This window comes from Fusarium vanettenii, assembly GCF_000151355.1.
Source record: "Fusarium vanettenii 77-13-4 chromosome 5 genomic scaffold NECHAsca_12_chr5_2_0, whole genome shotgun sequence".
NCBI classification, from domain to species: Eukaryota; Fungi; Ascomycota; class Sordariomycetes; order Hypocreales; family Nectriaceae; genus Fusarium; species Fusarium vanettenii.
The window spans coordinates 522,467-543,795 of NW_003315872.1; the positions used below are offsets into that span (position 1 = coordinate 522,467).

Consider the following 21,329-nt stretch of genomic DNA (forward strand, 5'->3'; position numbering starts at 1 on the left):
GGTACCGAGTAAGGTGATAACACCACCGCATTCCCCCAGACCCCGACGTTGCGTGTGGTATCTCTTTTTTCCCATCTCTTCCCCTCGACCCGACCTCGACTCGTCTCGTACAACTTCACTCACTCAGCTTCGACTTGTGTGTGCTTGGGCTTGGACATCTCCACTCGACTCAACTCAAATCTTTCGACACCATCCATTACTCTCGACTAATCATCCATCCTCATCGACCTTCGCTTTATCGAGCTCTCGTCGCAGACTGACCAACCTTTGCTTCGAACCCACCCCCTGTCACCTAATTCGGGTTCTCTCATTCCATCAACTCTTGGTCTCTTCGACAACCTCTTGAGTCACTCACTCAATCGACACAACAAACGACAACGACGACTGCTTCTCTTTGGATTGGAAAACGTGGTTCTTTTCTTTTGCCATCAAAAGGTAAGCCAGCAGTCAAAGCAACTTGACAGTCTCAGTCAAGTCAATGCAACACATTGATTGCACTACACCACATCATCCCATCTGCCCTCCCCCCACAACTACGCATGTACGCACGACCACTGGCTATGCACGAACACAGACGTTCAAGCATCCATCTGGCACCGGGACGCACAGAAACGCATCATATATCGAAGACAGACGCACCATTCAGGCGAAACGAGACCGTGCTTTAGCTTTGAGTCCGTGGGTGAGCCGAGGGGCGCAATTGTCCAGCACATCGACTTGTGGCCCAGGCTTTGCTTTTTGGAAAGAAGGAGAGGGAGAGACAGACAAAACAAGACAAGACAAACAGACAGAGTTGGACCGTCTCCGCAGCCGAGTTGAGTCCGGTGCACACAACGTCTTTTTTGCAACGCCCCTCTAAAAACGTCTTTGCAACGCCTTACGAACGCCGCCTGCAAGTCTTGCAGTGTCTTCTGCGCCCCCCCCCTGCGATCCTGGCATTCCTTGACAGCTACATACCCATTACCCCCTCCAGCCCACCCGACGCCTTCTCCCTTCATTCCAAATGCTTCCTGTAGTGTTTCCTGCAGAAACACAACAATCACAAATCCAACTCCCAGGTGACTGACTTTTCTTGTCTAGCCAACCAGACCGAGCATCCTCCCTCGAGTTCGTTCCTGCCTGTTTCCGTGGTTCAATCCTTCCTCACCCGCGGCCCAGTGTAAACCTCAGCACGACTTACACCATTACAACTACAACTACAACCACAAATCGATCACCCGCATCCGACTCGGCCAGCTGCATCATCTCAATCTCAATTCTCTTGGATACCAAGGCACAGACGCGCGCTGCTTCGACCAGGGAAGGAGATACAAGAATAGAAACGGACGGACCTTTGGTTCGGGTGGTTGCTCAAACCCACCGGCCGGAACGCTACCCGATGATCTAAACGACGCCTCCGATTGTCAGCGGCAATCGCAATGCTGAGCGACCAACCCATGCGAGCCAGTCTCCAGGTGGCTCCTCTAACAATCGCCAAGGCCCGAACCGATACGTCTGGAGATGCTTCATCGACTTTGGACAACGACACGACTCTTTATTCACAATCCCAAATGACACCACCCGCTACTCCCAATGGCTCGCAGGAGGACCTCTCGCCGCAATCACCTCAGTACACTCCTCCTCCCGTATTCCACAACTTCCTGCGAGCCTTCTACCCCTTCAACCCCAGCTATGCCATGTCCGACTCGAGCGTGACGTTACCGCTCAACGAGGGCGATGTTATTCTGGTACACTCAATCCACACCAATGGATGGGCCGACGGCACGCTGCTGGTCTCGGGCGCCCGCGGCTGGCTACCGACCAATTACTGCGAGGCCTATGAGCCCGAGGACATGTGTAACCTTCTCAAGGCCCTCTTGAACTTTTGGGACTTGCTTCGAAGCACCACTATCAATGATAGGGAGATGTTTGGAAACCAAGAGTTCATGAAGGGTATTATTGCTGGCGTCCGATTCCTATTGGTAAGTTACCCTGGCGCTTACATGGCGTCCCCAACCTCGTCCGCCACTCAATCACCTTGTACCTAACCGTCATGCACAGGAGCGCACCAATTGTCTGAACCGAGAATCGCCATTTATCCAGAGGAGTGATCCTCTGCGAAAGTGCCGCAAGTCTCTTCTTTCCGAACTATCATCGTTGGTCAAGACTGCCAAGCGGCTACAAGAGACGCAGCGTCTTGAGACTGCCCCCGCCGAGGATGTTAACGATATTATCGACGAAATGATCCTCAAGGCCTTTAGAATCGTTACAAAGGGCGTCCGTTTTATGGATGTTCTTGAAGAGGACCGCAGGGCGCGTGCTCCTTCAGCTGTCAGTATCATGGATACGGTACTCGAAGAGTCGTACGTTCCTCCGACGCCGCCGGCCGACCAATCTACCTTTGACGATCAAAGCCATCGCGCCGTAAACGACACCGACTCCCAGGCCGCCACAAGTGTCGTAGCCTCTGAGTCGAGTGAGAGCACCCAGACGTCGGCCATCTTGAATAAGCGCCTCTCATCTCTTTGCTCCCCCAATGGCCCGAGCTCTCACAGGTTGTCCCAGGGAAGCATGGCCCAGACTCACCGCCTGTCTGCCAGCATTTCGCACAGAGTTTCTTTTGCTGGACCATCATCGGTATCCAGAGCTCATCATCTCGTCACTGAGCGCCTGAACAAGAGTCACGATACCTTCCTGTCCCACCTCGGCTCCTTCATCGGCCGTCTCCATCTTCAGTCCCAGTCCCGACCAGAACTCGCCTCAGCCATCCGGCAATCTGCACTCTCCGGTGGTGAGCTGCTTGCTGTTATCGACGGTGTCTATGACCACATCAACTCCAGTTCCGAGGCCCTCGCCCAAGCGCGTGCCACAATGTTTGAGCGAATTCAGGACCTCGTCTTCTCCGCCCGCGATACCCTGGTCAACGCTGCATCCGAAGAGGCTGATTTGATCATGCCGCACGACAATAGTATGCTTCTCGCTTCGGCCACCGGCTGCGTTAGAGCTGCAGGAGACTGCGTCGCCAAGGCGAAGGCTTCCATTGAGCGTATTGGCGATTTTGAGTTTGAGCTTGAGACGAGCAGCCTGGGAATTGATCTAAGCATTCTCGACATTGAGATTGAGACGGAGGAGCGCGCCAGGACCCCGTCGGTCGCTGATCCCTCCGAGACCGCCAGCGTGACCGAGTCGAACCGTACTTCAGGCTCTTCTACTCCCGCACCTCGACGACTGACTGTTGTCGCGATTGACAAGCCGCTACCTGAAGTCCCCCAGGTTACGACTCCCACCGACGAGCAGACGGCCCACCCTTCACCCGCCGGTTCTCGACGTTCCTCAGTAAATGACGACCAGATGTCCAGCATGGCCTCTTCCGTCTCCTCTCTCCGACCCTCGCTTCCTCCTCTTCCCAAGCTTTCCACCAGCTTGCTGCCCAGCGGTGAAGATTTTAGCCCCATCGACAACACCAGCCACGACAACGACTTCAACTCGACCTCTCGCTTTGAGAGCATGGTCGCCTCTAGCGCTGGCAGCAGCGCCACATATCTGAGCCGAGACTCCGAGGTCAGCATCGTCTCACAGTCCTCTACCCGAGCTACAACACCCGACCACACTCTGGCTCCCCGCAAGCAGCCTTCCATTTCTAACCTCAGCAATGCTGGAAGCTCTTCTCAGACCGAGGAGGTGGATGTTGAGTCGAGACTCATGGAGAAGACATTCGCTCACGAGCTCATGTTCAACAAGGAGGGCCAAGTTACTGGCGGCTCTCTTCCCGCTCTTGTTGAGCGCCTCACCACCCACGAGTCCACCCCCGACGCCATGTTTGTCTCAACTTTCTACCTTACCTTCCGACTTTTCTGCTCTCCGGTGCGACTGGCAGAAGCACTCATTGAGCGATTCGATTACGTCCACGACTCGCCGCATGTGGCTGGACCTGTCCGATTGAGAGTATACAATGCTTTCAAGGGTTGGCTCGAGTCCCACTGGCGCGATGAGACTGACCGACAGGCTCTGGACCTGATCATTCCTTTTGCCGAGTTTAAGCTTGCTTCTGTTCTGCCTTCGGCCGGCCGACGCCTGCATGAGCTTGCGCAGCGGGTTTCAGGCGAGGGTTCGCTGGTGCCTCGGCTTGTCTCATCAATGGGCAAGACAAACACGTCAATTGGGCAATACGTGCCAGCCGAGACCCCCTTGCCTATCCCTGCCATCACCAAGGGACAGCTCAACCTCCTCACTGCTTTCAAGATGGGCGTCGCTCAGCCCAGCATCCTCGACTTTGACCCTCTGGAGCTGGCACGTCAATTGACCATTAAGCAGATGACCATCTTCTGCTCCATTCTTCCCGAGGAGCTCCTTGCCTCTCAGTGGATGAAGAAGGGTGGCGTTGACGCCCCTAATGTCAAGGCCATGTCATCTCTGTCGACTGATCTCTCCAACCTTGTCGCCGAGACCATTCTTCAGCAGCAAGAGGTCAAGAAGCGCGCCCAAGTCATCAAGCACTGGATCAAGATCGCACACCAGTGCCTTGAGCTCCACAACTATGATGGACTCATGGCCATCATCTGCATCCTGAACAGCAGCACCATCAGCCGCCTTCGAAAGACTTGGGATATCATCTCTACCAAGCGCAAGGATATGCTTCGAAACCTCCAGGCCCTTGTTGAGCCTTCCCAGAACAACAAGGTCTTGCGAACTCGTCTCCACGACCACGTCCCCCCTTGCCTGCCATTCCTTGGCATGTACCTGACCGACTTGACATTTGTCGACATTGGCAACCCAGCCACTAAGCAGATGTCGATTGGCCACGAATCGGAGGAGGTTGGTGCTGGAGGTATTACCATTGTCAACTTTGACAAGCACACCCGCACTGCCAAGATCATTGGAGAGCTTCAGCGATTCCAGATCCCCTACCGACTGACCGAGGTGCCAGACATGCAGGACTGGATCTCGTCTCAGATCAGCCAAGTCCGTGATACCGACGAGGGCAACGTGCAGGTCAGCTACTACCGCAAGAGTCTGCTGCTCGAGCCCCGTGAGACGGCCAGCCGCCCTGCCGTCGAGTCCTCAGCCGCCTCCATCATGGGTGTCGGAGGCAGCCGTGCGGACCTCTTTGGCTGGATGTCTCGAGACCGAGGCGCCCAAACACCAACACCCGCTCAAGTATAAGTAAGAGCTCGCTTGATGCTTGCTAGCTCGACAACTTCGGCCCTAGATTGGGCCGACGCAACGATTTACCACCACCATTACCATTACCATACCACGCGCACATATTACTTCATCAGTAACTACATTCATCTTTGATACCCCCCATTTTTGTCCTGGACTTCATCAGCAGATGGGAACATCGTCATGTCCTTAATGACCACTATATCCATCGGCACAACGGCGTTAATCACATTTGGGTCTGCAATTTTCTGTTTTTGCGGTTTTCATGTCGGTTCCAACGGGCGGAGCTCGACCAAGAATTACATACATTACGTGGCGCGAGCGCTCTACCCTCTGGGACATGAAGGGGACGAGGAGTCTGGAGAGGTTCATGTTTGGAATCACAGCATGGTACTGCGGCACCCTACCTTGGTCATTCGTTGGTCTCTTTTTTTCAGGGTATGGACGCAGACTCTCAGACTCGCTCTGCTTTGTTGTTCTGTTTCTTCTCTACATTCTGTATTTTCTCTTCTTCTCTCTGGGCGGAGACGGACCGGGCGTCGAAAACAAAAATCTTATGGCACGGGGCGTGCAACCAGGTTCCAGGAACGGCTACGACGACGACTAACTATTGTGGGATTCTTACTTTTTCATCTGGTGGCTGGGGTCTTTCTTTTCTTTCTCTTGGGTTTTGTCTGTAAACGACGGGAAAGGCAGGCTGTCTGGAACTGGAACTGTTGGCTGTGCTGCAGCGGCATGGCTGGGTTGTACGTGTGTATCTACTTTTCTTGTACGATCAAGACGGCGACCTTGGCCGTTTGTTTCTGCTCCTGGGATGGAGTGGGATAAAAGAGGATGGGAATAACAGAAAGATCAAAAGGAAAGGTTCCGCATAGGAACGACTGAAAGAATAAAACGAAGAAATAGGATTCATTGTCCTCAATATTGTTCCTCTTGCCATGTGATGTATTGTGATGTCTTGATGTCAATTGGAAGAATGAATTCCTTATGATGTGTTGGTCTCATCACTCAGCCCCTTGATCAAGGGAGCGGACGTTTGGCATGCCAACATCACTCTTGGACTTTTTCTTAAATATTGCTGCTCAAGGCATTACAAATCATCCTTGTCTGACTTGAAGTCTTGAGTAGCATTATCACCGTCAACTTGCCAGTTTAGCAGTGTGACCAAACACACTGGGATTAGGATCTTTGCCTGTCAGAGCCATCATGGTAGCAATCTTACATTGGCTTTACACCAATGTTGTGCCTCCACCTGTACATCCTCCCATCAGCATTGAGTAGGTAGTATAAGCATCGAAGCCCCTGGGGAGCAAGGTTGTAAGAGATTTGGAAACTCTTTTCACTTTGGATCTCTCCTCTCTTCTCTTTGGCATACCGTTGAGTAAAATCATCGAGCAACGCTGATAATCACGTAAGGAGGATGGCTGTATAGCCTTACCTAGTACTATGTCAAATAGCTAAGCTGGTGTATTAAACACCTGCCACCTTACCATGATTAACATAAATCTCAACCATGTACATGTTAATCTTTACTCTCTTCAAATTACGAGGAACGAATGCATGACAGATCAACTTTGTGATATTTTGCCTCGTTTAGAAAGTCATACATCTTCATTAATTACAGACAACTCCATGCAACATCATTCCCTTGCTTAAATCTAAGCTCCCAAAGGTATCATCCATTCCATCCCATCCCATTTCCATACCAATCGCCTAGACGCACATAGACGCCAGATCCGTTAAAATTAAGTTTTTGCGTTAAAAGCACCGTTTGTATATGCCCATAATTTGCATTCTCTTTAAGACTCGGGGTCAATAACCTTCTTGTCTTTAGGACCGGCAATGACATCCTCAATCGTCTCATCACTGAACTTGAGATCCTCCTCGATGGAGACGGTGTCTTGGATGCGCATGAAGATTACGGGTGCGGCGATGAGGAGGGAGGCGGCGAGGCAACCCCAGGTGGCACCAAAGATGGTGTCAAAGGGCTTTCCGATGCCGTCGAGACGCCAGAAGATGGCGGCACCAGCAGATTGGATGCCCTTGTAGAAGCCTGAAATATTTGTTAATAATCTGTTCTAAATTGTGAAAACGAATACTTACCAGCAAAGTTGGCAGTCTTGCGGCCAGAGTTGGACAGAGCACCCATGTACCAGTAAATGCAAGTTTGCCAAGCAGCATCAAAGAAGCCATAGAAGAAGTAGAGGAACATGGGACCAAGGAAGCGCTTGCCGCCATCCTCCCAGTCAACCTTTTGATCCTCATTCTTGGCGTCCATGGCAACCTCACGAGGTGTCTGGTCCTTCTGCCAGGCGTAACCACCGCCCCAGATGGCAAATGTCAGGACAAAGAGCACGATGAGAGAGATCTTGGCACGGAGACTGCGGCGGATGCTCGCTACATCAAGGCCGTAGCCGACAATGAGGGCACCGATGATCTGGGCGAGCCAGTAGAGCAGGTTGTTGAGGGCGCGGGTTCGGGTGTTGAAGTGGGCGAGGTTCATGTCAACGTTCTGGTACGTGTAAAAGATGTTGGACGAGAAGAACATGGGGAAGAGGAGCACGACCCAGGGGGCGTCGTATAGAGTCTCCCACAGACCCTTGATCTCGGTGCTCCAAGATGGGTTCTTCATGACAATGACCTTGGTGTTGTCCTCTCGAACCACCTTGTCGGCGTCGCAGATGAAGAGAGCCAGGACAGCACCGACGCACATGAGAACGATAAAGGCAGCATATGTGCCATCAGTGACAGGGCCAGCCTTCTTGTTGATGTTTTGAGCCAATGGGATCTGAGATACCATGTTAGTAACCACCAACTCTGAGTGAATAGTCTGGAACTCACGAGCGAGCCAATAACAGCACCCGTGTTGAAAATAACCCAAAACCAGGAAATGTAACGTCCCTTGCTGTGCTCAGGAGGATACGACATCATGATGGCGCCCTGAGCGGTCCACAAAAGACCAGCGCAAACACCAAGCAGTGCACCAGCAAAGACAACAAAGCCCATGTTCTGGGTATGAGTGAAGCACAGGAACGAAGCAGCATACACGCAGTATCCCAGTCCTCCGATGGAGAGGGTCAAACGAAGACCCAGTCGGTTGGCAAAGGTTCCGGCAAAGAAACCAACAACGGCAAAAGTGCTGTAGAGGGCGGTATTGGCATGATCCTGTGCCTCGTTGGAAACCTGTCCGCCGCCGCCGAGACCAGTCAAGGCATTAAACATGCCAGGGCACATGAAGCAGACGAGGGAAACCATCAAGAGCTGCACCTTTGGCGAAGCATACCAGAGCTCAGTGCGGCCTGCCTTGAAGCCCTTGTACATCCATCCTGCAGGGCGGAAGCCGTCTGTAGTTGTCGCGGGGGCATTGTCGCCGCCGTCTGCTGCTGAGTGGGTTACATCGGCCTTTTCGTTGGTAGCCATGATGAAGAAAGATGGATGGCGTCGATAGTGTCGATTAGTTTTAGTGTAAAAGGGTCAGGGCCCTACGTCAAGCTCCGAGACGGAAATCTCTAGAGCTGGGGGAACAATTGATGAAGAACTCGATAGTGATTGAGTATCGAGTGTAACCTGATAGTCAAGAGTGTCAGTGAATACCGAATTGACGCGTCCTTGGGTCGAATTAAAGTAGTAGTCGGGGGGAGAAGGGGCCATCAAGTAGTCTCTGGCTGTGGAGAGACAAGGGCACGAGGCGACGTGCAAAGAGACCAAAAATAACCCCTGTCACAAGGTGAGGTGCCGTTCGAGTCGCACAGCCAGGGGTCAAGGGCCGATGGCAGGTAACAGTGGACTGTGTCTCCCCCAGCTATCGGTCGGAGCAAGCAAGTGTGAGGTGAGGTGGATAAAGGTGGTACTGGAGCAGGGCGGAGTGGTGCGGCTTTCTTTGGATGGGGGATATGCCCATCGGAGAGTGGCGCACTACTACCACCATGTACATCTCCATCCAACGGACGGGTACGGGAGCGACGCAAACAGAGGCACTTACAAAGACGACACACGCTACGTGACAGCGCGGGGTGAAGTTGACGATGCGTGGAGTGTGGAGGTGGGTATCTGGAGATGATGCTTTTGTCTCGGTTGCAGAGGCGATCAATGAGCCAAGCTGTGAAGAGCAGGTGTTTTGACTCTCCTCGCGAACTAACGTTTGTGATTGCTCGTCGGGTGTTTTTTTGTTTGTTGCTCACGAATGCTGCGTTACGTCGTACCGTTTCTTTCTTCGATCAAAGGCACTGTTTGTCGCTAGAGGTGGAAATCTCTCTAACTGAGACAAATGATCGGTTGCTGTGGCACGAGGGAAGCAAAGATGGAATCAGGAATGCAGTAGATTCGAGGGTCTAGAAGCTGAGCTGAGAAGCACGAAGGAAGAGGAATCTGATCGCGTGCATATGGAAATCGACTGAGGCTGGCACTGTCAGCCACTGTCAGCGACCCGTCAGCTTCTGCAAATAAACTCGAGAGGCGCTGGACGCCATCATCAACAAGCTTTACTGGTATTCGCCCCCCCTAATGGAAACGTCCGTATGGTAAACCCTTGCTGGCAATCAGCAAAATGAGGATCGTGGTCAGGCCCAAGCTCACAAATCCTCCCGAGCTTCATCAAAAGCCTCCATCTGTCGATACATGGGTCAAGGCAGTTGAAACAGCCCGTTGAATGCCCTAGGATTGGACAGTTGGTTCAACCTCACCCTCATCTGATTCCTTTTACAATGCGAGGATCACGTTGCGCTTTACTTTTTTCTTACTCTGAAGCATCTCGACCGCCACGAAGCATGTTCTAGGCAATGCTCTTCATTATGCCTCTTCTTGACGAAAGTTGCATCTTCACGATACCTACTCATCAATGACTCGATGCTGGATGCTATGTTTAGCTGCAAGATTGGCCTGGACCAAAGCTTGCATCTGCACCTTCACTCACAGTGGCAGAATCCCCAGATCGATAAGGGTGACCCACCTCCAGAGGGGAAAGGGCCGAATGCCTGGCCTCGTGATTGGGCACCCCCAGAGCCAGCGACTGCTTCACTGAAGGCATCCTCTGCCCAACCAACGAGGCAAACCTGTAAAACGTCTTGCCTTCTCGTGACCAAGATAACCCGATTCCCATTCTTAATACTTGCCATTATCTATCTGAGTTGTTCTTTTTTTTCCAATACGAAGGCAACTCACCATTACGAGGTCGTGGCTGGCAGAATCATTCCCAAGTGCTGACTCCTGATCAACTCAGTGGCCGGGCTCCATAATTCGCCGCCTTGTACTCTTTCGTATCAAAGCCCGACATTATGAATGACATTTCCTCCCCGAACAGCAACAGATAATTTAGCTTAGCCCCCGTGAGCCGCGGCTGGAGCCCCTGCTCTCGCTAGTAGCCGCCCCTACAACTTCGGTTCCTGGCGCCGCTGGGCCTTATCCGCATGTAACGTTTCCTTGTGCGCTCCATCGAAAGGTTCAGCTATCGCCCGTTGCCGAACCTTGGTTCCAGCGGCCTGGCAGAGGTCCTCAACGGGCAGCCACACACTGTTCGGATGGTCCTGTGACGCGGTTGTCCGGGGTTGCATCAAGCCAGATACCGTTACCGACCGTTTTCAGGTTACACCGACCCGGCCATGTCCCCAACTCCTGATATCGAATGTCGCACCGTTGAGCGGTCAACTGCCACTGGGCCCCGGATTGATCTTCCTCTTGGCTCAAATGGTCACTTCTCCTTGACAAGTTGCATTCGGTAACCATCGGTTCCATCCAGCGAAACGCAGCAAGGGTGATTATTGGGAACGGCATGGGGAACCATGTCAACATTACCATGGACTCGTGACCAAAAAAGTTGAAGTATCTGGTTCATTGCCGAGGTTTACTCTGTGGTGATTCTTATCTTTGGTGTTGTTACTTGCCTCTTTCTTTAAATGATGGCTATTTGCAACGTCAGAGGAACAATCAGTGTGGTCTGATGGTTCTCCATGTTACACTCTGTGCACGTGACGGAATAAGTCCATGCGGCAAGGTTGCGTTCATGATGGTTGTGGGTATAACAGATTCAGAGAACCATTATGGAAACCAAAGTGTTGGGACAAGGACACTCAACCAACAGCCCGGAAGAGCCTGTGGTGATCATGAGAGGTCCTCAATGACTGAGGTTACCGTCACGAGACCTAGCCTAACATGTAATTGACGCAGAGACATCTCGGCAGTTGTTCAAAACTTTTGAGGTGATGAACAGTAATGCCAACTAAAATGGATCGGTGATCGAGTCTGTTGGTATCGTGCGTGCTTGAAATCTGGTACTCCGTCCATCGGTGAATAGATCCCTCGGCTTCTTCAAGCCATCACATTGGCTGCGAACCTCACTAGGACAAGGTTAAACGGGTGTGGTGCCTGCGTCGAATCAGTGGCTGAGAACCAAGATTGCATCTTTCCCCGGATTTTACTCGGCGAATCCTATGCAAACCGGTAACTGGGCATTGGTTGATGTCTTCTTCTGTGGACGGTTGACCGTTTTGTGTGTCCTGTATTATCCTGACGGGATTGGTCTGCTCAATTCTATCAAGGTGTTTCAACTTGTGTGAACAAACATTGAGCTTCTTGGTGCCATCAAGGTTCGGCAACAACTTGAAATATTTGTCAGTCATTGCCGAGAAATGTTTCCGCGGAGTCATCGCCGACTGAGCATGACCAAGTCAATCTACGTAGGTCAGAGTCCTTGTCAAGCCAATACCAAAATCGCAATTGGTCAATTGAACACGTCGCAAAACCCAGACTCAAAGAATAAACCACAGTGGCAATATTGCAATGCCATCTTTGTCATGCCTGAGATAATACAGCACCAATTCCCCAGTCGCGGAGAAATTCGCCTCGCCCAGGTCACGCCACAGTGCGCAGAAAACTGAGTAATTCTCAACCTCTGATTGGCTCGGGCCACATCGGGCGTGGCTCCCTGACGTACAAGCCTTGCCCTTCGGCTCTCCGGCTGCAAACGCCTTTTAGCACCGAGCAGCCGGCTTTGAAATCCACCTTTGACCTCCAATTCTCAACATCCATCTACAGTCAACACCAACCTGAGACTACAACTCATCTCCATGCCCCGACAATGTTCGCTACTCGATCGGTAGCCAGAGTCGCACTGCGACGCGCTCCCAATGCCGTGAGGTATTTCTCCTCGTCCCGGCCTGTCGCCGTCGCCTACCATCCCTACACACTTCCCTCCCACAACGCTCCGCCTCCGAGAGGCGATGACGTCCCCGAGACCTCGATAACTCAACCCGATCCTCTTCCTAAAGTCCATGAGACACGCCCTCCTCCTCAACAACCTCAACGACCCCAGCCTCCTCAGCAACCTCAACCGCAACAAGAGGCACCCTCACAAAATGCTGCCCCCGCCACACAGAAGGCTTCGGCACCAGCTCCGAAGCTCAACGAGAAGGAGGCTCAGAAGCCCAAGGCTGCCCGGCCACGACCAAAGCTACGAGCCCGTAAGGCGGCCATGAAGCTGACGCCCGCCGCCGTGGAGCAATTGAGGGAACTCCTCGACCAGCCCGACCCCAAGCTGATCAAAGTCGGCGTTCGGAACCGAGGTTGCAGCGGTCTGGCTTACCACCTTGAATATGTGGATAAGCCTGGTGCGTTTGATGAGACGGTGGAACAGGACGGCGTCAAGGTTTTGATCGACAGCAAGGCGCTGTTTAGCATCATTGGAAGTGAGATGGACTGGGCCGAGGACAAGCTTAACCAGCGATTTGTGTTCCGGAATCCCAACATCAGTAAGTTTTTCTCAATCGGTACTTTAACATGGGTCTAACGATTGCAACAGAGGAACAGTGCGGCTGTGGAGAGTCTTTTATGGTTTGAAACATGGCCGGCGTTTGGTCTAGACGGAATAGCAACTGAGGACGACATTTCCTCACACGAGACGACGTCAACCTATAGACACGAGTCATTGTTCAAAGGAAGCGAGTCCGGGATTATTTGGAAACCACAAAGTACAGGCCACCCTACGAGGGGTAGGACCCTGCAACACTTGGGCCAACAAACAGCACGCGGAGCGGCATTTATGAGTTGTGCCTTGTAACATGAAAAATGGGAGCCGGCGGGGATAGGCATGGGAGCCGAGGACCTGGAACCGGCATAATCAATGGCGTTGGGTTAGATTGGAGAGACTACCTGCCTCTTGAAGAGCATTTATATCAGCGTACCTTGTGTACGGAATAGAAATGGCTATGTCATGACATCAGCATGGTCCATTTATGAATAAGTGAACGTATCTTATTTGTTCTGCCATGTTGATCTGAATCACCTGGGCCTGATTGTGATGCTGAAGCTCGAAGGTCACCAGCAAGGATAGTCGAGACCGTATCGAACAACAAGCAGGGGATAAGTTAAAGACATTGGTCCAGGGACATATGGAGAAGATCTGACGAAACAAGATGGGAACAACGATGTAACGAGCAGCGAGGGTAGCCATCTTGAAGGTAGAAGACACCCGGTTAATCGTTAGAGAGTTGAGACATTCATCTACTATTCAAGCGATACTGTGACACCATTCATGCCTCCTTCTACCTACACACTTGCTGATGGATTCGCTTGGACGGTGCCTCTTCAGTTAACATGGATCAGCCCACATGCATGAGTGAAGAGCCGCTCCTTCCTCACTGTCTGCTCGTCTGGTCTAAGACTTAGGCAAGCACATGCAAAGGCAAGATCGCGGCCCCACCCGGCCCGAAACCGATCGAGATTGATCAAAAAAGGAAATTGACAAAAGAAAAAACACCAAAACATGTGTATCATGAAGAAAACAACATTCTAGGACTAAAAGAACCGTTTTAAATGGCAAAAAAAAGGAAATCGACAACGGCAGGATTCGAACCTACGCGTGCGAACACAATGCCTAGATATGCAAGATAGCAGGGCATCGCCTTAACCACTCGGCCACGTTGTCTTGTTGTTGGAATGGGAGTTCCAGTTTCATGTTATGACCCCAGGCAAGGCAGAGTTGTTTGAGCCTTCAACACCGAGTCAAACATGATTCCAAAGAGTTGAATGGTGTCCCGTTTTACATGTGTAGAACGGTGGCAAACGATGAGAAACTCAGAGCAACAAGGGTTGGGATGTTATGACAAATCTTGGAGATCACATGACTTCGCGATGTGTGTTGCTTTAGATGTTGGCGTCGTTTACGCCCTTTCGCGTGACGCATCTTTTCTCTTCGCCGTGTATTTAAACATGAGCATCGCGTCAAGAACGAAAGATTGAAACAACAATCATATTCATAATCATCAAGGCTCATTTTCTGGTCTGACAACTGGCGACGTTCACTCAGCATCTTAAACCCACCTACAACACGCCTGTGATATACCGCCAAGCCATGGCAGCAAATGCTAAACGACCTCTTGAAGAACCCGTCCAGGAACGCAAGACCAAAGCCACCAAAGTCAAAAAGACATCATTACCTACACCAGCTTCCACCAAACCCTCACCCGTCCCAGACTCCATGCGTCCCCAACTCGCCCTCATTACCTCCTCCGACCGCACAGCCTTTGAGAAGCAAGTATGGACACTCCTCTGCCAGATCCCCAAAGGATCCTTTTCAACCTATGGCCTCATGGCTGCGCATATGGGGTCTTCACCACGAGCTGTGGGCAACGCGTTGAGGCGTAACCCGTTCGCGCCGGGGGTGCCGTGTCACCGGGTCGTGGCTACGGGGGGAGCACTCGGAGGATTCAAGGGGAAGTGGCCAAAGGATGGAGAGGGGATTACTATTGATGAGAAGAAGAAGTTGTTGAGGAGTGAGGGAGTGAGGTTTGATGGAAAGGGAAAGGTTATTGGTACGCCGTTTCAAGGCTTTGTATGATGCTTGTTATTGGAGTTTGGTATTGTCTAAGGAGTATCTGGTATGATACGACGAGTTCTGCAGGGTTATCTAGGATTCTAGAATGGTCATGGCAAGGTTCTTGATATGAATGGGATGGTTGATGTTGCATCTTTGAATGATACACCGCAACACTCAGGAAATAGTCGGTAATAAAAACAATTATTTCGAAAAAGCACAACCCTCAAATATCCGTCATACGAGATCTAAAAAGCACTCTCGGTCTCTTGAAAGTCAACTCCCGTGGGCGCTAAACAACGAACGGGTCCTGGACGTCTTGGTCCATGTGGACCAGGGCTCGGTCAACCACGCACCGAGAGAAGCCCTGTTGTAGCCGAATCCCGGAGGCGTTTTACGCAAACTATTCGCTCGTTCACCTTGAATTGTTTCAAACGGACTTGTATGACCGACTTCAAGTGCCGCATGTCAGTCAATTTGGCCTCGGTGGTCTTGTGCCGAGGAGAGCGAAAGAGTAAGTTAGTGCTGCCGGTTACTAAAAAGTGGATGTTGTGCGTCCAATCTGCGAGAGAAAGGTCCTGTGAGATATCAAGATCCTGGAGGGGGGTCCCACGCGCACGGCAACTGGATCATGGTCACCGAGGATGACGAGGTCTTGGGAACGGTTGTTTGGGTGTGATGTGAGCCGAGGCGATAGACGAGGGTGGTAGATGAGATTGTTACAAGTCACAACCAAAGTATAGCATCGTAGAAAACAGCCAGAAATGTCAAAGAAACGACTCAAAACACCAATTTACAATCAACTCACCTTTGACGGCTACCACAGGCTTTATCAGGACACCTTTCTGGGCCCTGCACACTGTCGTCACAAGGAGTCGATTCCCCGGTTAGTGGGCTGGGTACCTCGGTCAATATCTTTTCCGCGTCCCTAGCCCGACAAATCCCGTGCCAGAAAAGGTGGGGCGCACCAAGGGCCTTTCGTCTGCGTTTTTGGGCGGGTGGTCCGTTGGGGGCTTCCAGTTGGCTCCTGACTTGAACTTGATCAAGCAGGCTTTTGACTTGACAGCTTGGTCCTCATCATCCGAAAAACCTCTTTTTTTTCTCTCTCACGATCTTCTGCCTCCCTCACATCTCTCCTCGCCAATCTCCCCTCCATCAGTCACAATGTTCAAGCTCGGCCGTAGTCGTGCTGTGGCTTCGGCCCTCAACGCCTCCAAGGTACGTCTCGATCTCGCATGAGAACAAGCATGTGGTGTGGTTGCTGACGTCGAATCTACGATAGCTCCAATTTGCTGCTCCCGCCGCTCGATTCCCCGGCGTTCAACAAAGGAGAGCTCTGAGCATTCACGAGTACCTCTCTGCCGACCTCCTGCGACAGGTAAGAGCTTCCTCGTCCCATCCTGTCCCCCTTTTGCGACCGTCTTCGTTATCGCGAGCCAAACAATGGGGCCACTTCGCCGTCCCGCTCATCATGTGCTCTGACCTCACATGCATGCACGAACAAACTGTGGCTAACCACCTATGATGTCAACAGTATGGCGTCGGTGTCCCCAAGGGAGCTGTCGCAAAGACGGCCAAGGAGGCCAAGCAGGTCGCTGAGCAGATTGGCACCGAGGACATGGTCATCAAGGCCCAGGTCCTTGCCGGCGGTCGAGGAAAGGGTACTTTCGACAATGGCCTCAAGGGCGGTGTCCGTGTCATCTACTCTCCCCACGAGGCCGAGATGTTTGCCCAGCAGATGATCGGCTACAACCTCATCACCAAGCAGACGGGTGCTGGCGGCCGTCTCTGCAACTCTGTCTACATCTGCGAGCGCAAGTTTGCTCGTCGCGAGTTCTACCTGGCCATCCTTATGGATCGTCAAAACCAGTGCCCCGTCATCGTGTCCTCTTCCCAGGGTGGAATGGATATCGAGACTGTCGCCAAGGAGAACCCCAGTGCCATCAACACCAATTACATCGATATCAACGTTGGTGTGACTGACGAGATTGCCCGCGAGATCGCCACCAAGCTCGGCTTCAGCGAGCAGTGCATCGAGGAGGCCAAGGACACCATCCAGAAGCTCTACCAGATCTTTAACGAGAAGGACTCGACTCAGATTGAGATCAACCCTCTGTCCGAGACTTCCGACCACCAGGTTCTCTGCATGGACGCCAAGTTCGGTTTCGACGACAATGCCGATTTCCGACAGAAGGATGTGTTTGAGTGGCGCGACACCAGCCAGGAGGACCCTGATGAGGTCCGCGCTGCCGAGTCCAACCTCAACTTTATCAAGCTCGATGGTGATATTGGCTGCCTCGTCAACGGTGCCGGTCTTGCCATGGCCACCATGGACATTATCAAGCTGAACGGTGGTCAGCCCGCCAACTTCCTCGACGTTGGTGGTGGTGCCACTCCTGCCGCCATTAAGGAGGCTTTCGAGCTCATCACCAGCGACGCCAAGGTCACTGCCATCTTTGTCAACATCTTTGGCGGTATCGTGCGATGTGATGCCATTGCCACTGGTCTGATCAAGACTGTCGAGAGCTTGAACCTCAAGATCCCCATCATTGCCCGTCTCCAGGGTACCAACGTCGATGCTGCCCACCAGCTCATCAACGACTCTGGTCTCAAGATTTTCTCCATTGATGACCTACAAAGCGCCGCCGAGAAGGCAGTGCAGCTGTCCAAGGTCGTCAAGCTCGGTAAGTTAACTGTCAGGAATACATGTTTCCTAGTGCTAACGGATTCGCAGCTCGCGATATCGATGTCGGCGTCGAGTTTACCCTGGGTATCTAAGCGACACAGTCGCAAACCAGATATATGGGGCGAGGGTTGAACATGGTGTAATAACGATCTGAGGCTAGAGTCCCGAGTGCTGAATCTCCGCAAGACGGGGAGAACAGACTGGAGATTATACGGGAGGGTGTTTCTGTTTTTAATTAGCATGCATCGATCGATCCGCCTTGGAGGTCGCGGCTCGCAAGGCGTATGATTTTGATGCCTTTGAATGGGTCCAACGGTTCAATAGAAGGACGGATCAAAGGATACGGGCGAAGGCCTCGAATAAGATGATTCCGCGGTCGTTTATGTCCTGGTCCATGATAGTGGTCCATGTTGATGGTGTCCCATATTTGTGTATACTGTTCTGGTCGACACTTGCTAACCATTGATTGTGTTTCTTAGTGGCGTATGAATGATGATCAGATCATGCCGGATATAGAGATTCTGATGGTGGATAAACGGATGAGCAAGCCATTCTTGGTCATGAAGTTGGGCCAGGGCTGCGTGGTGCCTGAGCGACAGGGGACGCTTCAGCGGGATGACGAAGAGGACGAGAAAAAAAACTCTTAAAGACAAGCTTCTTTACGAGTATCCACCAGTCGTTTCTGAAAAAGGCGTCTAAAAGGAGAAGATTCAGATAAGAGACAGATTATGGCGTGTGTTTCCTCACTTGTCACACAAGATGTGAGATTTCGGGGTCGAGGGGGTGATATGAGTGTGACTGTTCGGTCCAGGCTCGGCTATCGACGTCTCGGGTGGAAGGGGAATGGTGCCATGAATCTTTAAGAGAGGTTTGTAGTGGAAACACGTTTGTCGGATTGTTCGTTTCTCTTCCGTGAGCAGGGACGAGCCTAGTTGTCATGGATAACAAGGAGATGCCTGTAAAAAATCGTCTCTTTTTCTTGTTGATTGTTGAGAAAAGAGAGGTCAAGATCCTTGAAGAGAAGGGATCCTGGATTATGGCTGAAGCGTTGGCGTCACCAGCCACACACCACCACGTTATTGGGCTTGGTTGATCTGCCACGCCATTTTCAGCCTCAAAAAACTTGATCAACATCCTTACATGTCTCTCAAGCTCGAGATTTTAAAACTCTTTTTTTATCGAGTGAACTTGACGTAATTTTTCACTGGAACATTCTCATGAGTCAGAGATAGGTAACAGCCTTGTAAAAAAAGAATTTTCTTTGCTATTCATCACTTTTCAGGCTTTTCTTATCCTCGGTTATTCCTCAGAACCAGGAAGAGGAAAAGAGCCCCACGGCGGCGGTCTTCCCGCGCGCCTCCGCGGGTCCCCTTGATTTTGTAACCCTTCAAGGCAATCAATTGGATCGAACCCGAATCTCCTGACGTCTTTAATCTCTCTGCTTCCATATCTTGTCAACCGGGCTGACCCGTCCAACCAATGATTACGAGTCTGGTGGATGCGGTTCGTGTAATGGGATAGGACGGCCGGGAATTGCAGCAAGGACAGACATTTCCAGATCCACCTTTTTGCCAGAAGCGACACGGTGACGGAAGAGCCGCATGGGGGTGTATGTTTGCGAATACCGATCAAAGGCCGATGGATGGGCAAGGGGTGGTTTAATCTTAGATCTGGGTGGATGCAGGGACGGGAGATGTGTTGTTTGAGTTGAGATGGTGATGATGATATCACGAGGTCAAGGTCAAGGTGAACCATTTGAGGAGAAGTGTTGATGAATGAATGAATATTAAAAGAGAACAAGGCAAATATATACGTATCTTCATAATCAAGCAGAATAGCACTATTGATCCATTTATTTAATGTTCAAGTTCATTTAGTTGTTGAAATAGCTTCATCTATGATCTACAACTCCAACATCAAGCCTTGGCAAGTCAGCCTCTAACCTGTTCACTGTACATATCGAACTAGCAAATCATCACTAGCGGAAATGGCAGTTTACAACGGAAATAAGCCACTCTTTCGCTGGTCTGATCACTCGCAGTCTCTCCCCCGTGACTTTACCTCACCTCTACACAACATCTGATACTCCAATCACAAGACCAAAGCCACAAAACCCTCAACAACCTATAAGCTTACTTTGTATAATTCTTTCGCTTGCCGCGCCTACTGCCGTCGTCTCATTTCTCATTACTTTCCTCCAATCCCAGATGGTCTTGGCTATTTCTCCAGACAAATGGCTTGGGCAGGGAGGGTTAAAACGCGGGGAAATGGAGATTTTTCCCTTGTGAGGGGAAAAAAAACGGACCATTCATGGTGCGCTGAAAGTCTTGGCTCTGGGGAAAAGGAAGCGGTCGAGCTATTTAATGTGCTCTTGGGGTATTCTATGAGAGACAGATAAAACGTACTTGAAGACGCGGTAAAAACTGAGGCCATCACCATGTAGAGACGGACTCGTACGAAAAGAGTCCCACATTTGAGATCCGGCCGCCGGACGTGTCTCGGTGTTGGGCTTTTTTCCCCTTGACGGCCAAGTTTCGCCTCTCACCTCACACCCCTGCTCCACCCGGGATCACATCTCCACTGAGGAACACCCTTCACCTGTAGGCAAAGAGATCAAAATGTGTTCTCGGCTTGTTCCCGGGTTCCACTGTTGCCGCAACGCACAGGCACACACACACGTTGGGAGGGACATGTTGGATGACCTCGGATGAAAGAGGGAGGGCATAAATACCCTGGGGAGTCCTCCAGTGTTGGAGTCTTTTTGTTCTGAGCAGTTCAGTTTACATCAAGACATCTACAAACATCTACACACATCAAATCGAGTACACATTCACACCTCGACCATCAACATCACCAAACAACCACTACAACCACCACCACAAACACAAACCTTCAACATGCCTTCTGCCGCCCGAAACTGGTTCGCCCGCCACTGCGCTCCTCCTCCTCCCCTCACAAACACCCCCGTCTGCCCCTGCACCACCTGCTTCAACGGCGGCTCCCACACCAACAACTCGGCCTCCTTCTCCGTCACCACATCCACCACCGAGCGGAGACGTGCCGACTCTGAAACTTCGTCCATCTCAAGCGGTACCACAGTCACCACCGTGTCACATATCGAGACCGCCAAGCAATAAACAACTACAACACAACATGGGGTTTATCGGAAGAGCTATCAGCGCAAAATAACAGCACCGAGCGTGGCGTTTTTGAAAGGGAAAACAAACAGCAAAGTTTATTAAGAGCGTCTTTTTTCTTTTTTGTGCTCTGGGTTTTTGGATACCAATAATGACTCTCTGACTTGACGTGGTCCGACCTGAGACCGAAGTCGAGGGGTATAATATGCAAACAATTATTCCAACTTGTTCTATCTCTATGCTTGCACTTGATTCCAACTCCTTAATAACTCCTTGGCCGCTGAAAGATCTGCCCCTGTCACCTCTTCTATCTGTTCCGCCTCTTCCAATGCCGTCTTACCATTAGAACTCTTACAGTTTACATCCACTCCGTGCTCGAGGAGTACCCTCATCACTCCAATGTATCCCCTCCCAGCCGCTTCATGAAGAGCTAACGCTTGCTTTCCCCGTAGCTCGGCATGTTCTGCCGAATCTTTCTCATGGTCTGCTCCCCGTTCCAACAAACGCCGCACAACATCCTCATGGTTCCCCCTCGCCGCCCACCGGAGTGCCCCTGAGT

The 21,329-nt window shown here is 51.4% G+C and overlaps 5 protein-coding genes across 5 annotated transcripts; 4 read left to right on the forward strand and 1 right to left on the reverse strand.

Annotated features, from left to right (window-relative positions):
- Positions 1-1,550: 1,550 nt before the first annotated feature.
- NECHADRAFT_39985 (uncharacterized protein) lies at positions 1,551-5,142 on the forward strand (the record flags this gene model as incomplete). The annotated part of the gene is made up of 2 exons (XM_003047921.1): positions 1,551-1,961; positions 2,041-5,142. The coding sequence occupies 2 exons, from the start codon at positions 1,551-1,553 to the stop codon at positions 5,140-5,142; spliced, it is 3,513 nt and encodes a 1,170-aa protein (XP_003047967.1).
- A 1,799-nt stretch (positions 5,143-6,941) lies between these two features.
- On the reverse strand, positions 6,942-8,793 carry NECHADRAFT_93281 (uncharacterized protein; the record flags this gene model as incomplete). Its single annotated transcript, XM_003048105.1, has 4 exons — positions 6,942-7,195; positions 7,246-7,930; positions 7,984-8,486; positions 8,682-8,793. The coding sequence occupies 4 exons, from the start codon at positions 8,791-8,793 to the stop codon at positions 6,942-6,944; spliced, it is 1,554 nt and encodes a 517-aa protein (XP_003048151.1).
- A 3,369-nt stretch (positions 8,794-12,162) lies between these two features.
- Positions 12,163-13,350, forward strand: NECHADRAFT_104323 (uncharacterized protein). Its single transcript, XM_003047922.1, has 2 exons — positions 12,163-12,884; positions 12,935-13,350. The coding sequence occupies exons 1-2, from the start codon at positions 12,215-12,217 to the stop codon at positions 12,970-12,972; spliced, it is 708 nt and encodes a 235-aa protein (XP_003047968.1). The 5' UTR covers positions 12,163-12,214; the 3' UTR covers positions 12,973-13,350.
- Positions 13,351-14,611: 1,261 nt separating this feature from the next.
- NECHADRAFT_93283 (uncharacterized protein) lies at positions 14,612-14,971 on the forward strand (the record flags this gene model as incomplete). The annotated part of the gene is made up of 1 exon (XM_003047923.1): positions 14,612-14,971. The coding sequence occupies one exon, from the start codon at positions 14,612-14,614 to the stop codon at positions 14,969-14,971; it is 360 nt and encodes a 119-aa protein (XP_003047969.1).
- A 1,034-nt stretch (positions 14,972-16,005) lies between these two features.
- On the forward strand, positions 16,006-18,015 carry NECHADRAFT_69004 (uncharacterized protein). Its single transcript, XM_003047924.1, has 4 exons — positions 16,006-16,165; positions 16,230-16,325; positions 16,482-17,631; positions 17,682-18,015. Exons 1-4 carry the CDS (start codon positions 16,112-16,114, stop codon positions 17,723-17,725), a joined length of 1,344 nt encoding a protein of 447 aa, XP_003047970.1. The 5' UTR covers positions 16,006-16,111; the 3' UTR covers positions 17,726-18,015.
- Positions 18,016-21,329: the final 3,314 nt, after the last annotated feature.